Source organism: Pseudorasbora parva, chromosome 13, assembly GCF_024679245.1.
Source record: "Pseudorasbora parva isolate DD20220531a chromosome 13, ASM2467924v1, whole genome shotgun sequence".
In the NCBI taxonomy this organism is placed as follows: Eukaryota; Metazoa; Chordata; class Actinopteri; order Cypriniformes; family Gobionidae; genus Pseudorasbora; species Pseudorasbora parva.
The window spans coordinates 41,494,217-41,515,375 of record NC_090184.1 but is presented as its reverse complement, the minus strand read 5'-3'; the positions used below and the strand labels follow the sequence as shown (position 1 = coordinate 41,515,375).

The following is a 21,159-nucleotide window of genomic DNA, read 5'->3' as shown; positions in this document are numbered from 1 at the left end:
AGATTTTTAACCAAGACTTCTTCTGCACACCATTTTCCTAGTTTAGTAATATTCTGAGGTAGCATCATTTGTATGGATGGCTGTATGCATATGGAAATTATATGCAGATAAAGGTCATGCATAAGAAAAGAGCAAAAAAGTGTGACAACTGGCAAGTTCCACTTTTGGGGGAGGAGCTCCATGCACAGTCCAGTGTTGTTAAAGTAAACCAAAACTATTAAAAATAATTCATCTGTGACTGAAATAAAGCTGACATAAAATATAATATAAATATTAGATCTAGAAATGTATGTACTGAAATATTAAAATAAATACATAGAAAAATAAATTTACTCTAAATCCATTTTTTTATATATATTTTTAAGAGGCTGATTACAAAAACCAAAGTCTCACCACTAAAAGACACTAAAATATGTTAATGTCCCACGCACATTAATTACAATGTTCTTATAATTGTATGTAGCCTTTATGTGATACTTAACTGTATTTTTTTTTTTTAAGTGATTCAATTCATATTTCAAGCAATTCGAAACCATCATGGCGAACAGAGTGCATCTATAGTGTCCTCAGCTGAAGAAATTAATCCATTATTCATCCCTATACATTTTACTAAGGTTATGTTTACATGACAATAATTATTAATGCCAGGCCAGTAGTTGGCGATGTTTATTTGTAAGTAAACACTACGCGCCCATAGAAGGAACATGTAATACGTATGCGCATGATGTCATCGTTTTCACAAATTTGTGTTTTTGTAGATTACACCAAGACAATGGTACTGCTTTGAAAAACTTGCACTTGTTTTTAAAAGTTCGTTTTTTCAGGCCCTCAAAATGTCATTGTTGTGTACACCGATCAGGCATAACATTATGACTGGTAACAGTTATGACAGGTGAAGTAAATAACACTGATTCCTCAGGCCACATCACGACACCTGTTAGTGGGCTGGATATATAAGGCAGCAAGTGAACATTTTTGCCTTTAAAGTTGATGTCTTAGAAGCAGGAAAAATAGGCAAGTGTAAGGATTTGAGCGAGTTTGAGAAGGGTTAAATTGTGATGTCTAGAAAACTGGGTCAGAGCATCTCCAAAACTGCAGCTCTTGTGGGGTGTTCCTGGTCTGCAGTGGTCAGTATCTATCAAAAGTGGTGCAAGGAAGGAAAAGTGGAGAACCGGTGACAGGGTCATGGGCGGCCAAGGCTCATTGATGCGCGTGGGGAGTGAAGGCTGGCCCGTGTGGTCCGATTAAACAGACGAGCAACTGGAGCTTAAATTGCTCAAGAAGTTAATGTTAGTTCTGATAGAATGGTGTCAGAATACACAGAGCATCACAGTTTGCGCATATGGCTGCGTACATAGACTAGTCAGGGTGCCCAGGGTGCAGTAAACAGTAGGTATGTGAGCATCAGAACTGGTCCACAGAGCAATGGAAGAAGGTGGCCTGGTCTGATGGATGGCCGGTTGTGTATGCTTTGCTTATCTTGGGAACACATGGCACCAGGATGCACTATGGGAAGAAGGCAAGCACAACAACAAAGAGTTTGAGGTGTTGACCTGTCCTCCAAATGTGTTGAACAAACAAGTCAGATCCATGGAAGCCCCACCTCGCAAATTACATGACTTAAAGGATCTGCTCCTAACATATTGGTGCCAGATACCAAAGCGCATCTTCAGGGGTCTAGTGGAGTCCATGCCTCGACGGGTCAGGGCTGTTTAGGCAGCAAAAGGGGGACCAACACAATATTAGGTCATAATGTTATGCCTGATCGGTGTAAATTAACACCAAAAAGCATTAAAAGTTTTACATTTTTAGGTGAAAATTGAAACTTGTAAACTTTTCCTAAAACAACACTGACACTGTCTTTACACGGGATCTGGCAAGAGCAAATTTTGACATTTAATTATATGTAACCCTCCTGCCATTTAAGAACAATACGTTAAATTCCTTCTTCAGAACTGGTTGGATTTCTATTAGAAAGGTGGGCTGTCACTTATGAATCCAGTGTGTGTGTGTGTGTGTGTGTTCTCATGTTCACATGTAGCCCTCTCAAGAACACCTCCATGGACTCTTTGGATAAATCTTCAGCACCTGCAGTAATGGGTGGTTATTCTCTGGTGTCGTGTCTCGTGTAATTCCTCCTCCCTGCCTCTGGGGCCGATCCAGCAGTCGCTTCACCCCTGGGATCAGGATTACCAGCGTCAGGATAGCTGGAGAAACATTAGATTAATCGTGAAGCTCCAAAAAGTGGGACAGCTGCATAGTTCATGTGCTGCCACGACGGTATGAAGAATATCTCACTTTTCTCTTTCTGTCTGATTTCCTCTCTCTCTCTCTTTTCTTTATGCTCCCCAGAGCTGCAGGCGTTTCTGAGGGAGGGAAAGAGTGAAGGAAAGGTTAGTGTGAACGAGAGGAAAAGGCTGGAATGGTTTGATAAAATGATAACGCTCTCCTCGCTGTAGTAATCTCAGTGAATGGGTGCCGATCAAGTGTGGCACTGCACCTGCGGATGGTTTCTTGCTATTTCCCGTCCTACCTTTATACTCTTTATCATTTCTGACTTGAGCAATATATATATATATATATATATATATATATATATATATATATATATATATATAACTCAAGTGTGTGTGTGACACTTCTGATCGGAGTATTTGTGTGCAGTGTTGGGAAAGATGCTTTGAAATTGTTACTAGATACATACACAAAAGAATGTTGGATTCACTTAAAAAAGACAGTGTCAAGTATTTCCACCCAACTGTGTAAAGTAGGTCCTACAACCTACAATTACGTTGTTTTGGCTAAAGAAACTGTAAGATATTAGACAAAAGTTCTAATATAAATGGTAAAAATGATTGAAAATGGATGGATGCATAGAATGAACGATAGATAGATAGATAGATAGAGAGAGAGAGAGAGAGAGAGAGAGAGAGAGAGAGAGAGAGAGAGAGAGAGAGACAGACAGACAGACAGACAGACAGAATGAACGATAAATATATATATTGTTCTCTTTCCTTTCCAGCACAGTTTGTGTGCTGATATGTCAGATGGCTGTTCAGAAGCGTGTGTGCGTGTGCGCATGTGTGTGTGCGTGTGTTTTCATCGGTAAATGTGTGAATGCATGTGTCGGTGTCATCATTGATCCTCAGCAGCTGCATGTGTCTTGCGCGTCCTCCCGCAGCAGGTGTGAGATTACGGCGTGCTCTTCCTCTGTCGCTGAACAGATGTGAGGGGTATTAGATGCACACATGCACACACCTCACCGCTCTGTTCCCTCCTTCTGCATGAAGATCTTCCACTGACCCTGGATCAGAATCCCCAGCGTCTGCTGCCTATACAGAACATGCATCACATCACCTTTGACCCTCTGCTGTGAGGGTGATAGATGCGCTCGCTCCCGCCACGCTCAAGAGAGGATAACAGCTGGGTTTCATGCTCACTTGATAGGGGGCTTCATGGGTGGCTCTTCTAGTTTAGGTTGTGGTGTATTCAGAATACAGCGAACATTTATTAAAAGACCACATCAATTTCACATCATTTGAAAAATGTGAGACAGTGATACAAATAAAAAGGAAATATACTGATTCAAAGTTTAGGGCCAATTAGATTTTTGTTATGTTTTAAAAGATGTCTCTTCTGCTAATCAAGCCTGCATTTATATGATCAAAAGTACAGTAAAACAGTAATATTAAACAGTAAAATATCTGAACATTAGATTTTATTAGATTAACATAATTTCTTTTCTATAATTTAATTTCTTACATTCAGTTGTAATTTAGTTTTTCACAGCAATTTTCTACCCTCTGATCTTTACAATTAAACAGCCTGTGTTTACATGTAAATGAGCTTACCACTTTACGTACACTTTATTGCCAAAAGTTTTGGGACGCCAGCCTTTACATGCACATGAAATGTAATGACATCCCATTCTTTAGCTGTAGGGTTTAATATGGAGTTGGGCCACCCTTTGCAGCTGTAACAGCTTCAACTCTTCTGGGAATGCTTTCCACAAGATTTAGGAGTGTGTTTATGGTGATTTTTGACCATTCTTCTAGAAGAGCATCTGTGAGGTCAGGCACTGATGTTGGACGAGAAGGCCTGGCTCTCAGTCTCCGCTCTAATTCATTCCAAAGGTGATCTATCGGGTTGAGGTCAGGACTCTGTGCAGGTCAGTCAAGTTCCTCCACACCAAACTCGCTCATCCATGTCTTTATGGACATTGCTTTGTGCACTGGTGCACAGTCATGTTGGACCAGGAAGGCCATCTCCAAACTGTTCCCCCCATAAAGTTGGGAGCATGAAATTATCCAAAATGTAGAAGCAGTAGAAGCTTCCTGCTGAAGCAGTAAGAGTTCCTTTCACTAGAACTAAGGGGCCAAGCCATACCCCTGAAAAACAACCCTACACCATAATTCCCCCTCAACCAAACTTTACACTCGGCACAATGCAGTCAGGCAAGTACCGTTCTCTTGGCAACTGCCAAACCCAGACTCCTCCATCGGGTTGCCAGACAGAGAAACGTGATTGGTCACTCCAAAGAACATGTCTACGCTGCTCCAGTGGCGGCGTGCTTTACACCACTGCATCCAACGCTTTGCATTGCACTTGATGTTAGCCTTACATGAGCTGCTCGGCCAATGGAAACTCATTCCATGAAGCTCTCTACACACTGTCATTGAGCTAGTCTGAAGGCCACATGACGTTTGAAGGTCTTTAGCTATTGACTCTCCAAAAGTTGGTGACTTCTGCACACTGTGTGCCTCAGCATGCACTGACCCCGCTCTGTGATTTTACATGGCCTACCACTTCATGACTGAGTTGCTGTTGTTCCCGATTGCTTCTGGGGGTCTGATTATAATTTCACCGACAATAATTTTTGATGGCCTCCACCAAACAGTAAACATGATCGTAGTAAATCAGAACACTGAGCGCCAATGTGCGCGGGTGAACCACTAGTGTTTCTTCTGGCTGCGTATCTTTTACCGTCTATGGTATCTGCCACTGCAACACATTTCTCCCTGAGACCAGTTCGGCGCTGCGCCTTCCCGTCTTACTGGCAAATGTCTGGTAAGATCACTGGAGGTTAGGTTATTGTTATAGAGAATAACGAGACGGCCGCCTCCGTTTATCGACAAAACTCAGACAGGCAGACAACTGCTCAGATTCGGCCTGTCGTGATAATGAAATAATCAGAAATATATCATCACATGATCCTGCAGCAATCACTCTTATATTATGCTTTGCTGCTAGAAAGTCATTTAAAGCCATTCCATAGCTGAATGTGCGGGACAAGGATATTTTATTAATATTATTTTCATCGTTAACTCATCTTCCCTCTGCTGCAGCTGTCAATCATCATCTCCGTTCAGCATTCAAACTGTGCGTCGCATTCGGTTACACCAGACAGCAGGTAAAACTCTCCAAGATCATATATTCCCATTATAATGCTTGATCTGTAAATAAAGGGCTGTGGATTTGAGTTTATAGCTGTTTCTGAACGATGTTGTACTCGCTATCGGGTGACAACACAAGGACTAGTATTCATTAGCATCACACGCACAATAACTGGAATTCTTCTCTCTCTGACCATACATGTGTTTGCATCCCTGACTAACAGTTGACTGTGAAATATTTAATAGTGTGGAAATTTCATGATTGGGCTTCCTACTGTGATATGGTACCTATTACGGTACCACACTTGAATTCACTGAGCTCCTGAGAGCGACCCATTCTTTCACAAATGTTTGTAGAAGTGTCTGCATAGGTGCTTGATTTTATACACCTGTGGCCATGGACGTGATTGGAACACCTGACTTCAATGATTTGGAGGGTTGTCCCAATACTTTTGGCAATATGTAATGAATAACAACTCCCATAAATGCAGTTGTTAAATATGTAATAGCTGTTGATATTAGTCATACGGTATGGTAATGAGCTCTTATTTGTCATTATCATGCCAATTTAAATTTTTTGAAGCTTATAAATAAATGTTCTCTGTGGATTAGGAAGGAGTTTTTGAATTCTGAATATTACAGTATGTTTACAAAACTCATCATAACTCATTATTTCAAAAGTTCAAAAGCAAAATTCTGTTTTCTATCATATGGCCTTATTCATCTGGGATGTTAGATTCGTTAGATGCAAGAAGATTTACAAAGCTTTACAAAGAAAAATCTAATATAAAAGAATTTTTGGACATTAAAAGATGATGGGTTTCTGCTGTGATGTCAAGTCAACTTTATTTTTTCATGGCCCATATTTGTTGATGTGGGCCATGAGGGAAACTATCACTTACTAGTAGAAACAGAGCCCTATTTTTCAACTTCTGTCAAAAGAAGAGAGAAAGAATAAAAAGTTGATGTTATACTGCATGTCTCAACAGCACAAAATGAAACTGTGTGAGCTGTCAGGACAGCATGAAGAAAATGGTTCACCAGCAAAAGGCAGTGATGTTTTTCTTTCTTTCTCTTCTTTTATTTACAGTGGGAAGGTCCAGACTGCTGGACGATAAAATACCATGCATCTCCGTTTCAAAAGCCGCTTGTCTTATATTCTTGACCGCTGTTCATGCTATCACGTTTATGTAATTAATTGGATACTTTTTAAGATGTTCTTTAAAAAAAAAACAAGGTTCCAAAAAGTTTTTGTAGCGATGGAATATAACAATTTTGGTTCTCAAAAAAAACCTTTCAGTGTATCAGTTTTTAAAGAGCATTTTTTAAATAAACAACCTTTATTTTTAATTGTGACGAATAGTTTGTGACATATGTGTGCTTTCTTCTAGTTTATGAGTAATAATATTCAGTGCTAGCCTGACGTGGTCATACTCAATTCTAGTCAGAATATGAGTCTGAAACTGCTCCATTGGGCTGTGATTATGGGGTGTTTCAACCGAACCAGGAAAGACCTCAATTGGATAGACCTACAACCAATCAGAGCAACGAAGCGACGCATAACGTTAGTTGTCAAATTTCAACAGAGCTCAACTGCACTGTGTTGCCAAATTTGCGTTTTTTTCCCCCGTGGGATGTTTTCCATGTCCATGGGTTGAAGCGACTATTATGTGATATATAGATCCAATAATACCAATTTTAGCAGGCAACCTTGACAAAATAACACACATTTTACCCCCAAATGCCATTTTTTCCCCCCAGATAACTAAAAACAACCCTGTCTGCATGCACGCTGGAATAAACGATCTTTGCCGATGATTTAAAAAAAAATATTTAAGGATCCATAGAGTACTTACCAACATGATCATTTCAGAGAGAAATAGTGAAGGTGAATGCATATACGAACAAGCTCTCCGTTTAGGATTTGAACAAATTCAACCAAGCGCCAACCAAATAATAATAAAACTATTAGATGAAGTTCTAAAATTACTAAGACTGAAATATTATTTTCACTATTGGCTATTGGCCGAGTGTTTAAAAACAGCCTATGATCAGGGCCAATGGTATCCTGTCAATAAGGGTGTGGAAAACTGTGTCTGACTGCAACTCATACTGTGTGTGTGTGTGTGTGTGTGTGTGTGTGTGTGTGTGTGTGTGTGTGTGTGTGTGTGTGTGTGTGTGTGTGTGTGTGTGTGTGTGTGTGTGTGTGTGTGTGTGTGTGTGTGTGTGTGTGTGTGATGAAAATGTCTCATGTTAAATGTAGGACAAGTTACTGTGACAATAGTGCATTAGCAGTTAAAAAACAGCAACATAAAAGAAGACTAGTCAACCTCACTAACCAACTATGCCGTTGGATGACTAGTCGACCATTCTGGCCTATTTCTAATACATGGGTATTGTCATTGTGTGCAAATTACATGCATAAATTAGTTAATAAAAACCATACTGCAAGCATAATGGTACACTCTAAAAAATGCTGGGTTAAAAACAACCCAAGTTGGGTTGAAAATGCACCGACCCAACAATTGGGTTGTTTTAACCCAATGGTTGAGTTGTTCTTACCCAGCAATTGGGTTGTCTTAAGCAACATTTAACCCAACCACTGGGTTAAAACAACTCAACCACTGGGTTAAAACAACTCAACCATTGGGTTAAAACAACTCAATTGTTGGGTCGGTGCATTTTCAACCCAACTTGGGTTGTTTTTAACCCAGCATTTTTTAGAGTGTACCGTTCTGGAATTGAATGCATTAATGTAGTGCACATGATAAAATGTAAATGTGTACGTTGAATGCTATGCAAGTCGCTTAAAAAAAACTAAACAAAAACACCTCTGTCAAATGTACATTTTTAAATGCTAGAGTTAATAGATAACTGTTGCTTGATGCTGCCCATTTTTGATATTTGCATGAATAGTCTCCAGGGAGAAATAGTGAGTGTGCTAAGTGTTCTTCACTTATGACTTTAAATTCAACCTCTGGTTTTGGCCCTTTGCTGCAGTGCTGCTATTGTTGCCATATATTATATGTGGGCGGCCCACTGTAATTTATAGCATCACCTTAAGTTACATTCGCCATTCGCCTCAAATATATGTCCCTGTCTTCCTACAGCCAGCTCTGTAAAATGATTAAGGAGATTTAAAAAACACTTCCATAACATACGCGCCAAACATATGAGGGGCGAGAAATTGCATCGAATAATACAAATAAAAGACATTGGTCTCTGTCCAGCAGCATAGCGCTTAAGTTAATGCCTTTTTGTATGCTGTGATGGGCCCAAATCCAACAACAGCAGCAGGTAAAATGAAATTGGACACCTTTTACAGATGGAGAGCGGAAGCAAACAGCAGTTTTCTCCGCTCGCGGATACATTAAGAGACTGCAGCGCTCCGGGTTTGGCCCCGCTCTCCTGGAAAGCCGAGACAGATGCGGCGTGCTGTGACGGCATTCGCATGCAGTCTCAATATACAAAGTCACTGAACAACATAAACATGCCAACGACAGGAACTTCAGGAAGAGGACAGGCTGCACATTGCTCTGTTCTGCGTGGAACGAGGCGCTGTTTAGAAAGACCGAAAATGAATCTCGACAGTATCTGCGGCCGTTTCTAACAACAGACTGCCGGGATTGTTAGTGTGTATACTAACAGAGCTATTAAAGGAAATGACATGATTGTCATCATTTACTCCCCCTCATATTGCTTTCTTTCACTAGAACACGAAAGGAGACCTTCAGAAGAATGTAGGACCTTCTGTTTACAGCACGTACTAAAGTGGGTGGGGATCTATAGTCCATTTGCAAGAAAGACACCATAGTATTCAGTTGATATGAAATAAAGCATTTATAATGTCAGAGTCTGCATTATACTGATCTTATGGGCCATATCTAAATAAACGAGACAGACAGATAGTGCTTTGGAGAATAAATACATAAAGGACAAACCCTCCTGAGGACAAGCTGTTAGGATGGATGGATGGATGGATGGATGGATAGATAGATAGATAGATAGATAGATAGATAGATAGATAGATAGATAGATAGATAGATAGATAGATAGATAGATAGATAGATAGATAGATAGATAGACAGAAAGAAAGAAAGAAAGAAAGAAAGAAAGAAAGAAAGAAAGAAAGAAAGAAAGAAAGAAAGAAAGAAAGAAAGAAAGAAAGAAATAGCCCTTTATTTGATATTTATAAAATTGCCGTTTGTTGTGGAAAAGTGCTTAGCATCACGTCAGGGTCTGAGCAGACCAACACACTTTTCCTTGTGGCAGAGAGTCGGAGAACCGCAGGTGTTTGGAAATCTGAGCAATTCTTGCCGCTCGCGATTCTCAAGTAAAGCATTTGGATGTTGACTGGTGCTCTTAATTTATGTTCGTGACTTTAATAGGAGCCGTTTACGAGGCGGAGTTCAAGATCAAATTGAAGATCATCTCTATTTCAGGGCAGTGAGGTCTGTGAATCTGCACGTCTGTCTAGCTCAGGGAGCTCCATCCGTCGGAGAGGTTGTTGTTTCACAGCTGTTGGTCTGGAGGAGAGACGCTGGGGCGTTTTCAGCTGTGCCTCCAGACCTGTACTCCACTCATTTGTTCGGCACCACTGGCTTAATAATTACACCTGGGAAGGGCAGGTAATGGGTCGTATCCACGCAATTACGGCTCCCCGCCAAAACACTCATTTGTCTTTGTCACGTCGGGCCGCCTTAATTGGAGTCATCGGGGGCAGTGTTGGGTGGCGACTGGGGGGTCTTTGGCTGACTATCCTATTGAAGCCGTTGACAGAGGTCACGTCGGGGTCGCGCCTCTGCTACTGTACTCACGACTGGAGGCTGCCGGTGCGCGAGTTCAACCGAAGGTGGCTGCAAACAATACGGTAACATTAGGGCATAACTCCAGTAGGTCAAAGTTTTTGTGGTTACAGTCAAATGGGGTCATTTGTGCCTCCATTTCGTTATCGAAACTATCACTGCCGGGCATTTTCAGTTTACAGAGAGTGTCTTTTATTTCATGGCTTGTTTTGACGTTTGTCGCTGTCACAAATGATGAAATGTCACATATTTTGTCCGTTATTAGGGGGTCAAATATTAAAGCTAGAGTGTTGGGGAAGCTGGGTTTAAGCTTGCAAGCGACTTATAGTTTAAATGCAATCCAACATTAAAAAAGTCACTAGAAGTTATTTATAGAAGTTAGCTAGGGTATTAAATGGAGAAAAGCTTTTGCTCAAATCACAGCAGTATTTACGATTAGGATAAGTTCAATACAAAAAAGTGTGCAGTGAATAATTAGAAATATTTATTTTTCATTTTTGTGATAACGAAAAGAAAAGGATAGAAATTAAAGGATAAAAAAGCATATAGAAATTTCAGCATTTTCAGGACAGCATCCTTCAGGAGACGTTAAACCAAGGTCCTGAATCTCTGGTCATCAAATATCCCACGATGTCCTCCAGAAAAAGGGGTGTAGGGGTGTAACCTCGGCATCCTGGCCAAATTTGCCCACTGGCCCCTGTCCATCATGGCCTCGTAATCATCCCCCTCTCCTGATTGGCTTCATCACTCGTTCTCCTCTTCACCAATCAGCTGGTGTGTGGTGAGCGTTCTGGCACAAAATGGCTGCCGTCGCATCATCCAGGTGATGCTGCACATTGGTGGTGGTTGAGGAGACCCCCCCCCCCCCTCCATGTAAAGCACTTTGAGTTCCCAGAAAAGCGGTATATAAATGTTACAAATTATTATAATTTTTTAAAGATGATGTATCGTTGCCTATAGATACATAAAAATGTGAAAAAATTTGAAAAAAATCATAGTTCGAAAAATATTGATGGATTGTCTACTTTGCTTTTAATTTCTTAAAAATATTATGAAAATAAAAATACTTAAATAACTAAATAAATAACACAATAATAATAACATACACTAATAAATACATTACCGATCTAAAGTTTGGGGTTGGTAAGGCTTTTTATTTATTCTGCTCAATTTAAAAGACTGCATTAATTTAAAAAATATTTTATACTAACTTTATATTTTATACTTTGTGAATATATTTTAAACTATCATTTATTCCTGAAATTAAACCATCATTACTCCAGTCTTCAGTCACATGATCCAATTTGCTGCTCAATAAACATTTATGATTATTGTCAATGTTGAACACAGTTGTGCTATTACTTTCTACTTTCTTATTTAAAATATAAATCTTTTGTAACATTACAAATGTATTTACTGCCTGCCACTTATAAAGCACAGATAGATAAATAATATTACAGATGCTGTTAAACCAGCCAATGTTCTCCATTAAACTGCGGCTTTCATTCACAGAACTTGTTTATGAAATTGGAGATATCCGTCATATAAAGGATGGAAACATTTTGGCTGGTGTGCTAACCGTGATACATGACCATGCACGCTTTCTACAAATAAATGGAGCCGTGGTAATGTTCAGCATTGTATTTACAAGGCAATTGGCAGGACTTCATATTTCTCCTATAAAGACCGGTCTCGCCTGACTAATGCGCGGATGCAGACACAACACAAAGGCCTCATTGAGGAGGAAAACGCTTCCCGATCCGGTGACCTGAGGTGAGGTTTGCTCTTTTTCAGAAAATGAACTTTCGGGAGCAGGTGAGCTCTGTTGTCCATCACCGAAGATGAAACGAAGCAGACGAGATTGTTTTCAGACTTGATCTGGCCATGTCTGTCTGCCGTCGTGGTGTAAACATAACAGGAGTACTATTGATTTTTGCCAGAAGGAAATCACTTTGTTGAGGATGTGTGGTTTACGGAAACTATAACTCAACATGGTGTCTATCTCCGAGGCAGTTTGTGCCATGGCTTACTGAGATCACTCATATGCTCTTTGTTTTTATGCGCTTTAAAGGGTCCATATCATATATTTTTATTTGCCTTTATTTATTTATGTTTCCCCCTCAGGTCCACTTGTACTGTTATCACAAGAACAGGTCTTTAACACACTTTTATGATCCCAAAGCGGTCATATCAAAGGGAATCAAATTTTCCTTGACCTAAAAGTGTTCCTGAGAGTATGAAGTATTATAAAACATCCAGTAATACAGCCACCGCAGTCCAAAAAATTATTTATTGAAGCTGACCTGCAAAAACAATTTAATGTCAGAAACCCAAATTCATAAATACATGTCGTTCCAAACCTGTGTGCTACTATTTTTTTTAACGAGAGGATACTAAATAAGATGCAGCAAATGATAGAAAATCAATGCTGAGGTTAAATTTAATCCATTCAAATAAAATGTTAGTTATCATTTTTATGCCATTTCATTTTTTAATAAAACATATCTTGTCTAAAACACTGAGATCAAATACTTAAGCTAAACTGATAAAAAATTAAATGCACAGACATCATCCATTTTAACTTTTAGTCCAAAATGGTGTATTTAATAAAATAAAAATAAAGAAATATCATATCATTGCCTATAGAGACATACAACAATCATGCTTAAAGCGCTCCGTTCATCTTCGGAACACAGTTTAAGATATTTTCTATTTAGTCCGAGAGCTTTTCTGTTCCATTCAGGATTCGGGTATCGTGTCAAACTGCTGAAATCTCGTGACATTGACGATCCGAATTCTGAATCAATAAGCTGATTCATAACCGTTCTAACCTTTGCTTGCAGATTGAAAACAAACACGGAAGAGAAGACAATGCTGAATAAAGTCGTGTTTTTTATTTTTATTTTTGGAACAAATTATATTTTCGATGCTTCAAGAGATTCTAATTCACTAACTGATGTCTCATATGGACTACTTTGATGATGTTTTTATTCCCTTTCTGGACATGGACTGTATAATGTGCATACACTTACATACGCTCTCGGACTAAATCTAAAATATCTTAAACTGTGTTCTGAAGATGAACGGAGGTCTTACGGGTGTGGAACGGCATTAGGGTGAGGAGTTAATGACATCAATTACATTTTTGGGTGAACTAACCCTTTAACAAACCAACTTCCTATTATTGTGTTGGTCCCCCTTTTGCTGCCAAAACAGTCCTGACCCATTGAGGCATGGACTCCACTCGAACCCTAAAGGTGTGCTGTTGTATTTTTCCACCAAGTTGTTAGCTGCAGATCCTTTAAGTCCTGTGAGTTGTGAGGTGGGGCCTCCATGGATCAGACTTGTTTGTTTAGCACATCCCACAGATGCTCGATTGGATTGAGATCTGGGGAATTTGGAGGCCAAGTCAACACCTCAAACTTCTGCTCCTCAAACCATTCCTGAACCATTTTTGCTTTGTGGCAGGAGCATTATTCTGCTGAAAGAGCCACAGCCACCAGGGAACCCAGTTTCCAAAGGGTGTACATGGTCTGCAACAATGCTTGAGTAATGTACATGTCATGTGGCCAGCCTTCACTCCCCAAGTGCATCAATGAGCCTTGGCCGTCCATGACCCTGTCGCCGGTTCACCACTGTTCCTTCCTTGGAGCACTTTTGATACTGACCACTGCAGACTGGGAACATCACACAAGAGCTGCAGTTACCGTTGCTGCTTAATATATCCCACCACTAACAGGTGCCATGATGAAGCGATATAATCAGCGTTATTCACTTCACCTGTCATATCATGAAGTATATTTATTGTGAAATATTACAGTTTAAAATGAGATTTTTTCTATTTGAATACTTCAGAAATCATTCTAATATGCTGATTTGCTGCTTGAAAACATTTCTGATTATTATCAATGCTGAAAAGAATATTAAGAGTGATTTTTTTTTTTCTCCAGGATAATTTGGTGAGTAGAACATTTAAAACATATACGATAACTTCCTCAATATGCCATCCCGGTTCAAAATAACCATTTATTGAAACCAACCTGTAAAAATACTTATTTCTGACACCGACAACCCAAATTCATGAATTATAGGTATTCCAAAATTATATGGTGATATTATAAGCAGGATATAAAATAAGATGTATCTTTGTGCAGCTGTTTTTACAGTGACATCTGTCAAGCTCCAAAAAGACGAAAAGAAATTCTTGTTGCAACATGGTTACACAGCTATAAATATCTTCACATTTTTGCATTGCATCAGAAGGATAAATAAAATCAGTTCAACTTAGTGTTAACATAGCATCTTTCTTATGTCACTTCAGGGCAAACACTTCCTTCCAGGTGATGGACGGGCGGCCCTTCTAGACAGCTCAACTCTTTTCTCAGCTGAAGTCACCTTTCCTGTCGCGGCTGCACGGAGTCATCCAGTCACATCATGCCAGGTATTAAGCAGTTTTAATCTCTCTTAATCTCCCCCGCGTTCAGACCAGCCCTTCAACTTCCAAGTTTAAACTTTAATGATTTGCGATTTGCATTTATGACACCACTTTTATCCTAACGGTTCGCCACCATCATAAAAACACTTACTTTATTCATTAAGACGAGGATGAAGTGCTGCCCACCTCTTAAGGGCTGTAAAGAGAGTGCCGTCTGACCCCACGATGCAATGGCCTGGTTTCATGACGGTCTGTCAGCGCTGGTGTCCACATCTGTTTGGCACATGAAGTAAAGACTGCGTTCAAAAAAATATCCTCCAATTACAGCTCGCTCTCTTGTGGACCGTTAGTCACGTCATGTGCTTTCATTGATCCAGCTGCTATCAGATTGCTTGCTATTATCTGATCAGTAAAAATGCACGAAGTGGAAATACCCCTTAAATGTTAAAAAAGGTCTTGGAAAATGTTGCTAGGAAACTGGGGATGTTGCTGTGTATTACACATCCGGTTTGTGTTTCTCCTTATATTTAAAGATCGCAACCTGCATCAGAACTTCAACCTTTGCTTTGACCGTTTATTTCTGTGCAGACCTATAAACCTATTTAGGACTCAAACATATAAGTGAACAACATCACGCATAATGAGACTTGATTGAGAAGTCAAGTATTTGTTTAAAAAAAAAGGTGGTTTAAATTTTTAAAGGGGTCCTATTATGCCCTTCTACGAAGTCTTGATTTAGTTTTTGGGGCGTACAAAAATGTTTTCATGTTTCGCAATATATTTTACATTCTTACAGCTCCTCTTTCCCCAGTCTGGCTAGAACACATCTTAAAGTTCCTCCTTTTCATGAAGCCATTTTCTTAATATGGCCTCCTTAAAGGTCCCATTCTTTGCGATTCCATCTTTCAAACTTTAGTTAGTGTGTAATGTTGCTGTTAGAGCATAAATAATACCTGTAAAATTATAAAGCTCAAAGTTCAATGCCAAGCGAGATATTTTATTTAACAGAATTCCCTTTCAAAGCCTACAGCGAACGGCCGGTTTGGACTACAGCCCTGCACTTTCTGCTTTAATGACGCAACTAAAACCGTTTGTTGAAGAACCCTCCGCCCACAAGAACACGCAGATTCGGGGGCGTTGTCCTTTTGCTCTCGCAGGGCGAGAATAGGAAGCGTTGTTTTTGTAGAGTGTGTTTGTCGCCATGCCATTGAAACGCTGTTATTTTCATCCCGGAGTCAAATCACCTTTGTTTGGCCTTCCCACGGATGCTGTACGAGATCAATGGCTACAGTTTATGGTTAACTCGGTTCCGGAAAATTATAATCACAATTTAAAACTATGTGCAGCACATTTTGCTGAGGACTGCTTCCTCAATCTCAATCAGTTTAATGCCGGATTCGCAGAAAGATTATTCTTAAAAGATGACGCAGTTCCCTCTTTGTCTGGAGAAGGCGTTGTTTATGGGCCACAACCGGTAAGTGTATTTTATTATTTAAGTCGGTCCGTTTAACAGTTTATGCAACTCATGACACAAAGTGCAACGCTGTTTAGCTTTGTTAACTAACGTTAGATGGTAATTGAAACTAATCCGAAAAACTTAGCATATAAAAGTGTAGTAATTCATTCAGACACCATCGATTGTTGGTGTTTGTGATGATCAGCTTACCATTCTGAAACATCCAGCAAAAGTCTTTCCTGAGCAGGTTGTAATCGATCCTCTTCAGTGTTCTCCGGGTCTGATTCCGGCTCAAATTGATAAGGCAATATAGACATTTTTGCAATAACATTGAGCGCGCGTATCTACCCTAAGAGGCGAGACCTTTCCGTGCAACGTGCACTAAGCTGCTGTCCAATCACAGCGCGGGAAGCGCTGGCCTAATCAGAACTCGTTACGTGTTTCTGAAGGAGGGACTTCATAGAACAAGGAAATCATCAGGCCGTTTTTAGGACAGAGGAAACAGCGCTGTACAGATAAGTCAATTGTGTGAAAAATACTGTGTTTTACACGCGAAACATGAACTCATGTTATATTGCACACTGTAAACATAATCAAAGCTTCGAAAGCACGCGAAGAATGGGACCTTTAAGTTATTATATGAAAATGGTAATATTAGTGTGAAATACACTAATCAGTCAAAACACTATAAAAGGTTAAGTGAATAACACTAATATGCGTGGGATATATTAGGCAGGCAGCAAGTGAACATTTTGTCTTCAAACAAAGTAGATTTGTGAAGAATCAAGAATCAAGTGAAGTGTGCAAGTGTAAAGATCTAAGTGAGTGACACCTGGGTCAGAGCAGAAGGAACAGTGGAGAACCGGCCACAGGGTCATGGGCGGCCAAGGCTCATTGATGCACGTGGGGAGTGAAGGCTGGCCTGTGTGGTCCGATCAATATATATATATATATATACACGATGATGTAATCAAATTACTATAATAATCTTTTTGTTAAGTTCAACACACTAAATCAGCCTTTCATAAAAATAAATAAATAAATGACTGAAATAAGGCATTAAGAAAATGTAGGTTAAATGTCCACGGTTCAATGATTATCGAGGATCATCATGTGTAATGAAGGCTTAAGGCTGCCAGCTGCTGTTTCTTAATCAGTGATCTGATTAAACGCTGCTTTTATATAATCATATGATTTTAGACTAACACTCATCAAGCTTGTGCTACTATGTCACCCTGCCATTAAAACAGAAAAACTTTCTTGATACTGTGCAGAGTTTTGTCAGCGAATGACAGGATTACATCTTCACTTCTGAACTGCTAAGTATTCCAGATAGTTTCAGAGTCAAGACGGAGAGATGAAAAGTTAAACAACACTCAAACAAAACATCCACAGTGAGTTTGGTTTGATCAATGATTGATAGCCTGTCTGATGGTCTGAAGTCAGAAGTCATATTTGCTGAAGATCAACTATTTTCTTTTCATTTTGTGAGAGGAAGAGGGAACCAAAAGGTCTCAATCTTTCACCCTGTCAATATTTTCCAAGTAAACAGTGACAAACAAGAAGTGACTTCCATTCAGTCCTTGGCCGCCTCCCCAGAAAACATTGCTTCTTTAGAAACGCTGATTCAGTCTTTTTACAGCTTCTTTATTTTCCTCCGGTGATGCAGCATCAAGACAAAGCCAATACGTGTGTGGTTAAACACTTCCTTGCTTTATTTGTTTCTTTCTCCGATCAATGGCAGACAAGGAGAGTTCGGGAAATCTTTTTGGAAACGTCACACAGAAATTAATTACACACTTGATTCTGTTGCACTGTGATATTAATTGCATGATAATTAAGCATATTTGTCCCCCAAACCCAATTGCAAAAACATTTAATTTTCAAGAATGTAAATATCATGGCTGTATTTGTTTTATTCCACACAGAATAAAAGAAATGTAAAGCATAATTGTGGACTAATCACATTTCACAGAGGGCGGGGCTTAATAAGAATTGCATTCAGTTGGTTTTCAGCAGGAATATTTAATTTAAAATTGTATTAAATAATACATACACCGATTAGGCATAACATTATGACAGGTGAAGTGAATAACACTGATTATCTCTTCATCCCGGCACCTGTTAGTGGGCAGGCGCGCTGGAAGCCGTTTAATTCCGGGGGGGCTGAAACAAAGTTGGGTCGGAAAATGTGTGACGTCATTATGTTGTCGGTGGCGACCAGACAGGTGCTGTAGTAGAACCCCCCTTTACCGTCAAAGAGCACAGACGGACCCACCGCCCCAGATTATTGTTGTTTAAAATTAATAACTTGTTAAAACGCGATCATACCATGGGTGTCGGAAGCAAAACGGTGGTCTCAGAATTTGTTTTTGCTGGAGTAAGTTAATTGCGCTATTGATTGCGCCAGACAAAATTACGGAAATCACTGAGTTATTTGCCCTGCCTTTTGCCGAACTCGCTCTACTCCCTTTTCACATCACAGATCAGAAAGGCATTTATTTTCAATAACATTTGAGAAAATATTAGAAAAGTGGAAAAAAAGAGTCAAACACCTAATATGTTTTTCTCGGTTAGGGGTAGGTAAACAGACGTGTTGAATTAGTGACGATAAAAGTGAGTGGGTCCAATATCATTGGTCTTTAAAAGTGGGTGAGTCTTGTCCTCACGACACACAATGGTTCCGACGCCCATGGATCATACACGCGCACACGTTAATCATCACTCATAAAGCATTATTTTTATTTGTTTTCATAGGCTACATACAATATCCAGCATCTGCCAGGGCTTTTAGTCCATCATGTGCACATATTTGGAGAAATAATGATTCATAATCACGTTTGTAAAATATCACGTGTCCCGACCTCAGCAGACTGGTGAGAGTAGGCTAACTTACATGTTAACGTCCAGCTCACAAACCTCGCGGATGTCTGAACAGAGTTTGTTTCGGTGTTGTCAGCGTCGTTGTTGTTTACATACTTTATTTGAGAAGATTTCCAAATTTTACTTTTCTTAACCGTGTTAGTAGTAACGTTAATCAAAAAAGTCTACAAATACGTTTCTGCTGCTTATTGCTAACCATGACCAAACGAGAGTGAGCGAGGTGACATGATGGTGACGAAAGCACTTCCTGATGAATTATTAAAATAATTATTAATTAGTTTATATCTTTGCCACGGCCCATTATTTTAATCCCATTAAAACACAGTATGTTATGTCAGTCTATTTTAATTTATTTTATTTCATTTCATGTTTTAAATACAATATAATTTTAGTCCACAGCCCCCCACCAGGGGGCTGATGCTATAACGAGGGGGGCTGCAGCCCCCGCAGCACCTGTTAGTGGGTGGGATATATTAGTCAGCAAGTGAACATTTTGTCCTCAAAGTTGATGTGTTAGAAGCAGGAAAAATGGGAAAGTGTAAGGATTTGATCAAGTTTGACAAGGGCCAAATTGTGATGGTGTGATGCCTGGGTCAGAGCATCTTCAAAACTGCAGCTCTTGTGGGGTGTTCCTGGTCTGCAGTGGTCAGTATCTATCGAAAGTGCTCCAAAGAAGGAACAGTGGAGAATCGGCCACAGGGTCATGGGCGGCCAAGGCTCATTGATGCACGTGCGAAGGCTGGCCCGTGTGGTCAGATCAAACAGACGAGCTACTGTAGCTCAAATTGCTCAAGAAGGTAATGCTGGTTCTGATAGAAAACGGTGTCAGAATACACAGTGCATCTCAGTTTGATGCATATGGGGCTGCATAGACACAGACCAGTCAGGGTGCTCAAGCTGATCCCTGTCCACCATCGAAAGTAGCAAAAGTGGGCATGTGAGCATCCAAAATGGGACGGAGGAGAAATGGAAGATGGTGGCCTGGTCTGATGAGATTTCGTTTACATCACATGGATGATTGGGTAGGTGTGCATTGCTTGCCTGGAAAACACATGGCACCAGGATGCACTATGGGAAGAAAGCAAGCCAGTGGAGGCAGTGTGATCCTGCCCTCCACGTGGATGCTATTCTGACTTATACCTCCTACCTAAGCACTGTTGCAGACCAGGGCCGTGCACAGAGGGGTGGCCAGGTACTGTCCCTCTGCCCTCATCGTCTAAAGCCCGTTTCACACTGCGATTCCGGCAAATACACGGATATTGCGACCCGGCATTTGTTCCCGCTAGATTTGGTCCATTCTCACTGCCAGCGAAAAACCGTAATATGTGCGCTTTCACACACAACCCGTAACGGTCCCAGGTCGAGCTGACACGTGACATCCGGATGTGACGTATAATGGCGAGCGATCTCAGCTTCAGCGCGGATAGTAAGGAGCTCCGTGGTCTCGACTTGTGTCCAGTTTGCACACATTTCTGCTTGTTTAATTTTAGTTTCTTTTGTACACGAACACTCTCTGCGTTTAAAACACCGACTAGCTCTTCTGGCACTGCAGGGTTGTATTATTGAAAAAACAAGCTCTAGGAGTCGCACGATAACTACGTACACATTGCGGCATTCGTTTCGGCTTTTGTTCACACAGCGCTCGTCCCGGGTCGAATCCCACAATATTACTAGGTCCCCGACCCGGGTCGAATTCGGTAATCAATCCCGGGACGTGGTTGCTTTCACACAGAAGGCGACCCGGCAATGTTCCGGGAATATTGCGGGCCCGTCGTGCAGTGTGAAAGGGGCTTAAGGTGCCCCTCTCGCCTCCTTCCCTTCCTCACCCCCAGGGGATTCCCATAAAAGTGCTCTGTTCTGCTAGAAAATCCACTAATTCCATTAATGCGTTCCGTGTTTTCCCGCTCGCTCCGCAGCATCGCTCAAAGTCTGTGGCTGTGTCCGCTCTCTGTGGAGAAGGCAGTGAAAGAATGTCGTCTCATTAACAGGTATATTACAAACTACAATCCACGTTACAGACAGTGGTTGATCCGCGGAATTAGTAGTTTGGTAGTTTGTTTTTTCAACATTGCAAACATGAATTCAAAGCTTCAGCATTGCCAGCATGTATCGTCATATACTGTATACTGAATATTTAGCTGACAGTTTGTCATTCTTTAACTCCTGTAAAATTATATATCTGATTAT

General features: G+C 40.3%; 1 protein-coding gene across 1 annotated transcript in view; it reads left to right on the top strand.

Moving 5' to 3' along the window:
* Nucleotides 1-21,159, top strand: part of LOC137039330 (uncharacterized) — a 63,894-nt gene that overhangs the window by 9,560 nt on the left and 33,175 nt on the right. The window contains exons 2-3 of the mRNA XM_067414688.1: nucleotides 2,164-2,280; nucleotides 14,520-14,639. Of these exons, the coding sequence (XP_067270789.1) occupies nucleotides 2,164-2,280; nucleotides 14,520-14,639 (237 nt within the window). The remainder of the gene's footprint in view (nucleotides 1-2,163; nucleotides 2,281-14,519; nucleotides 14,640-21,159) is intronic.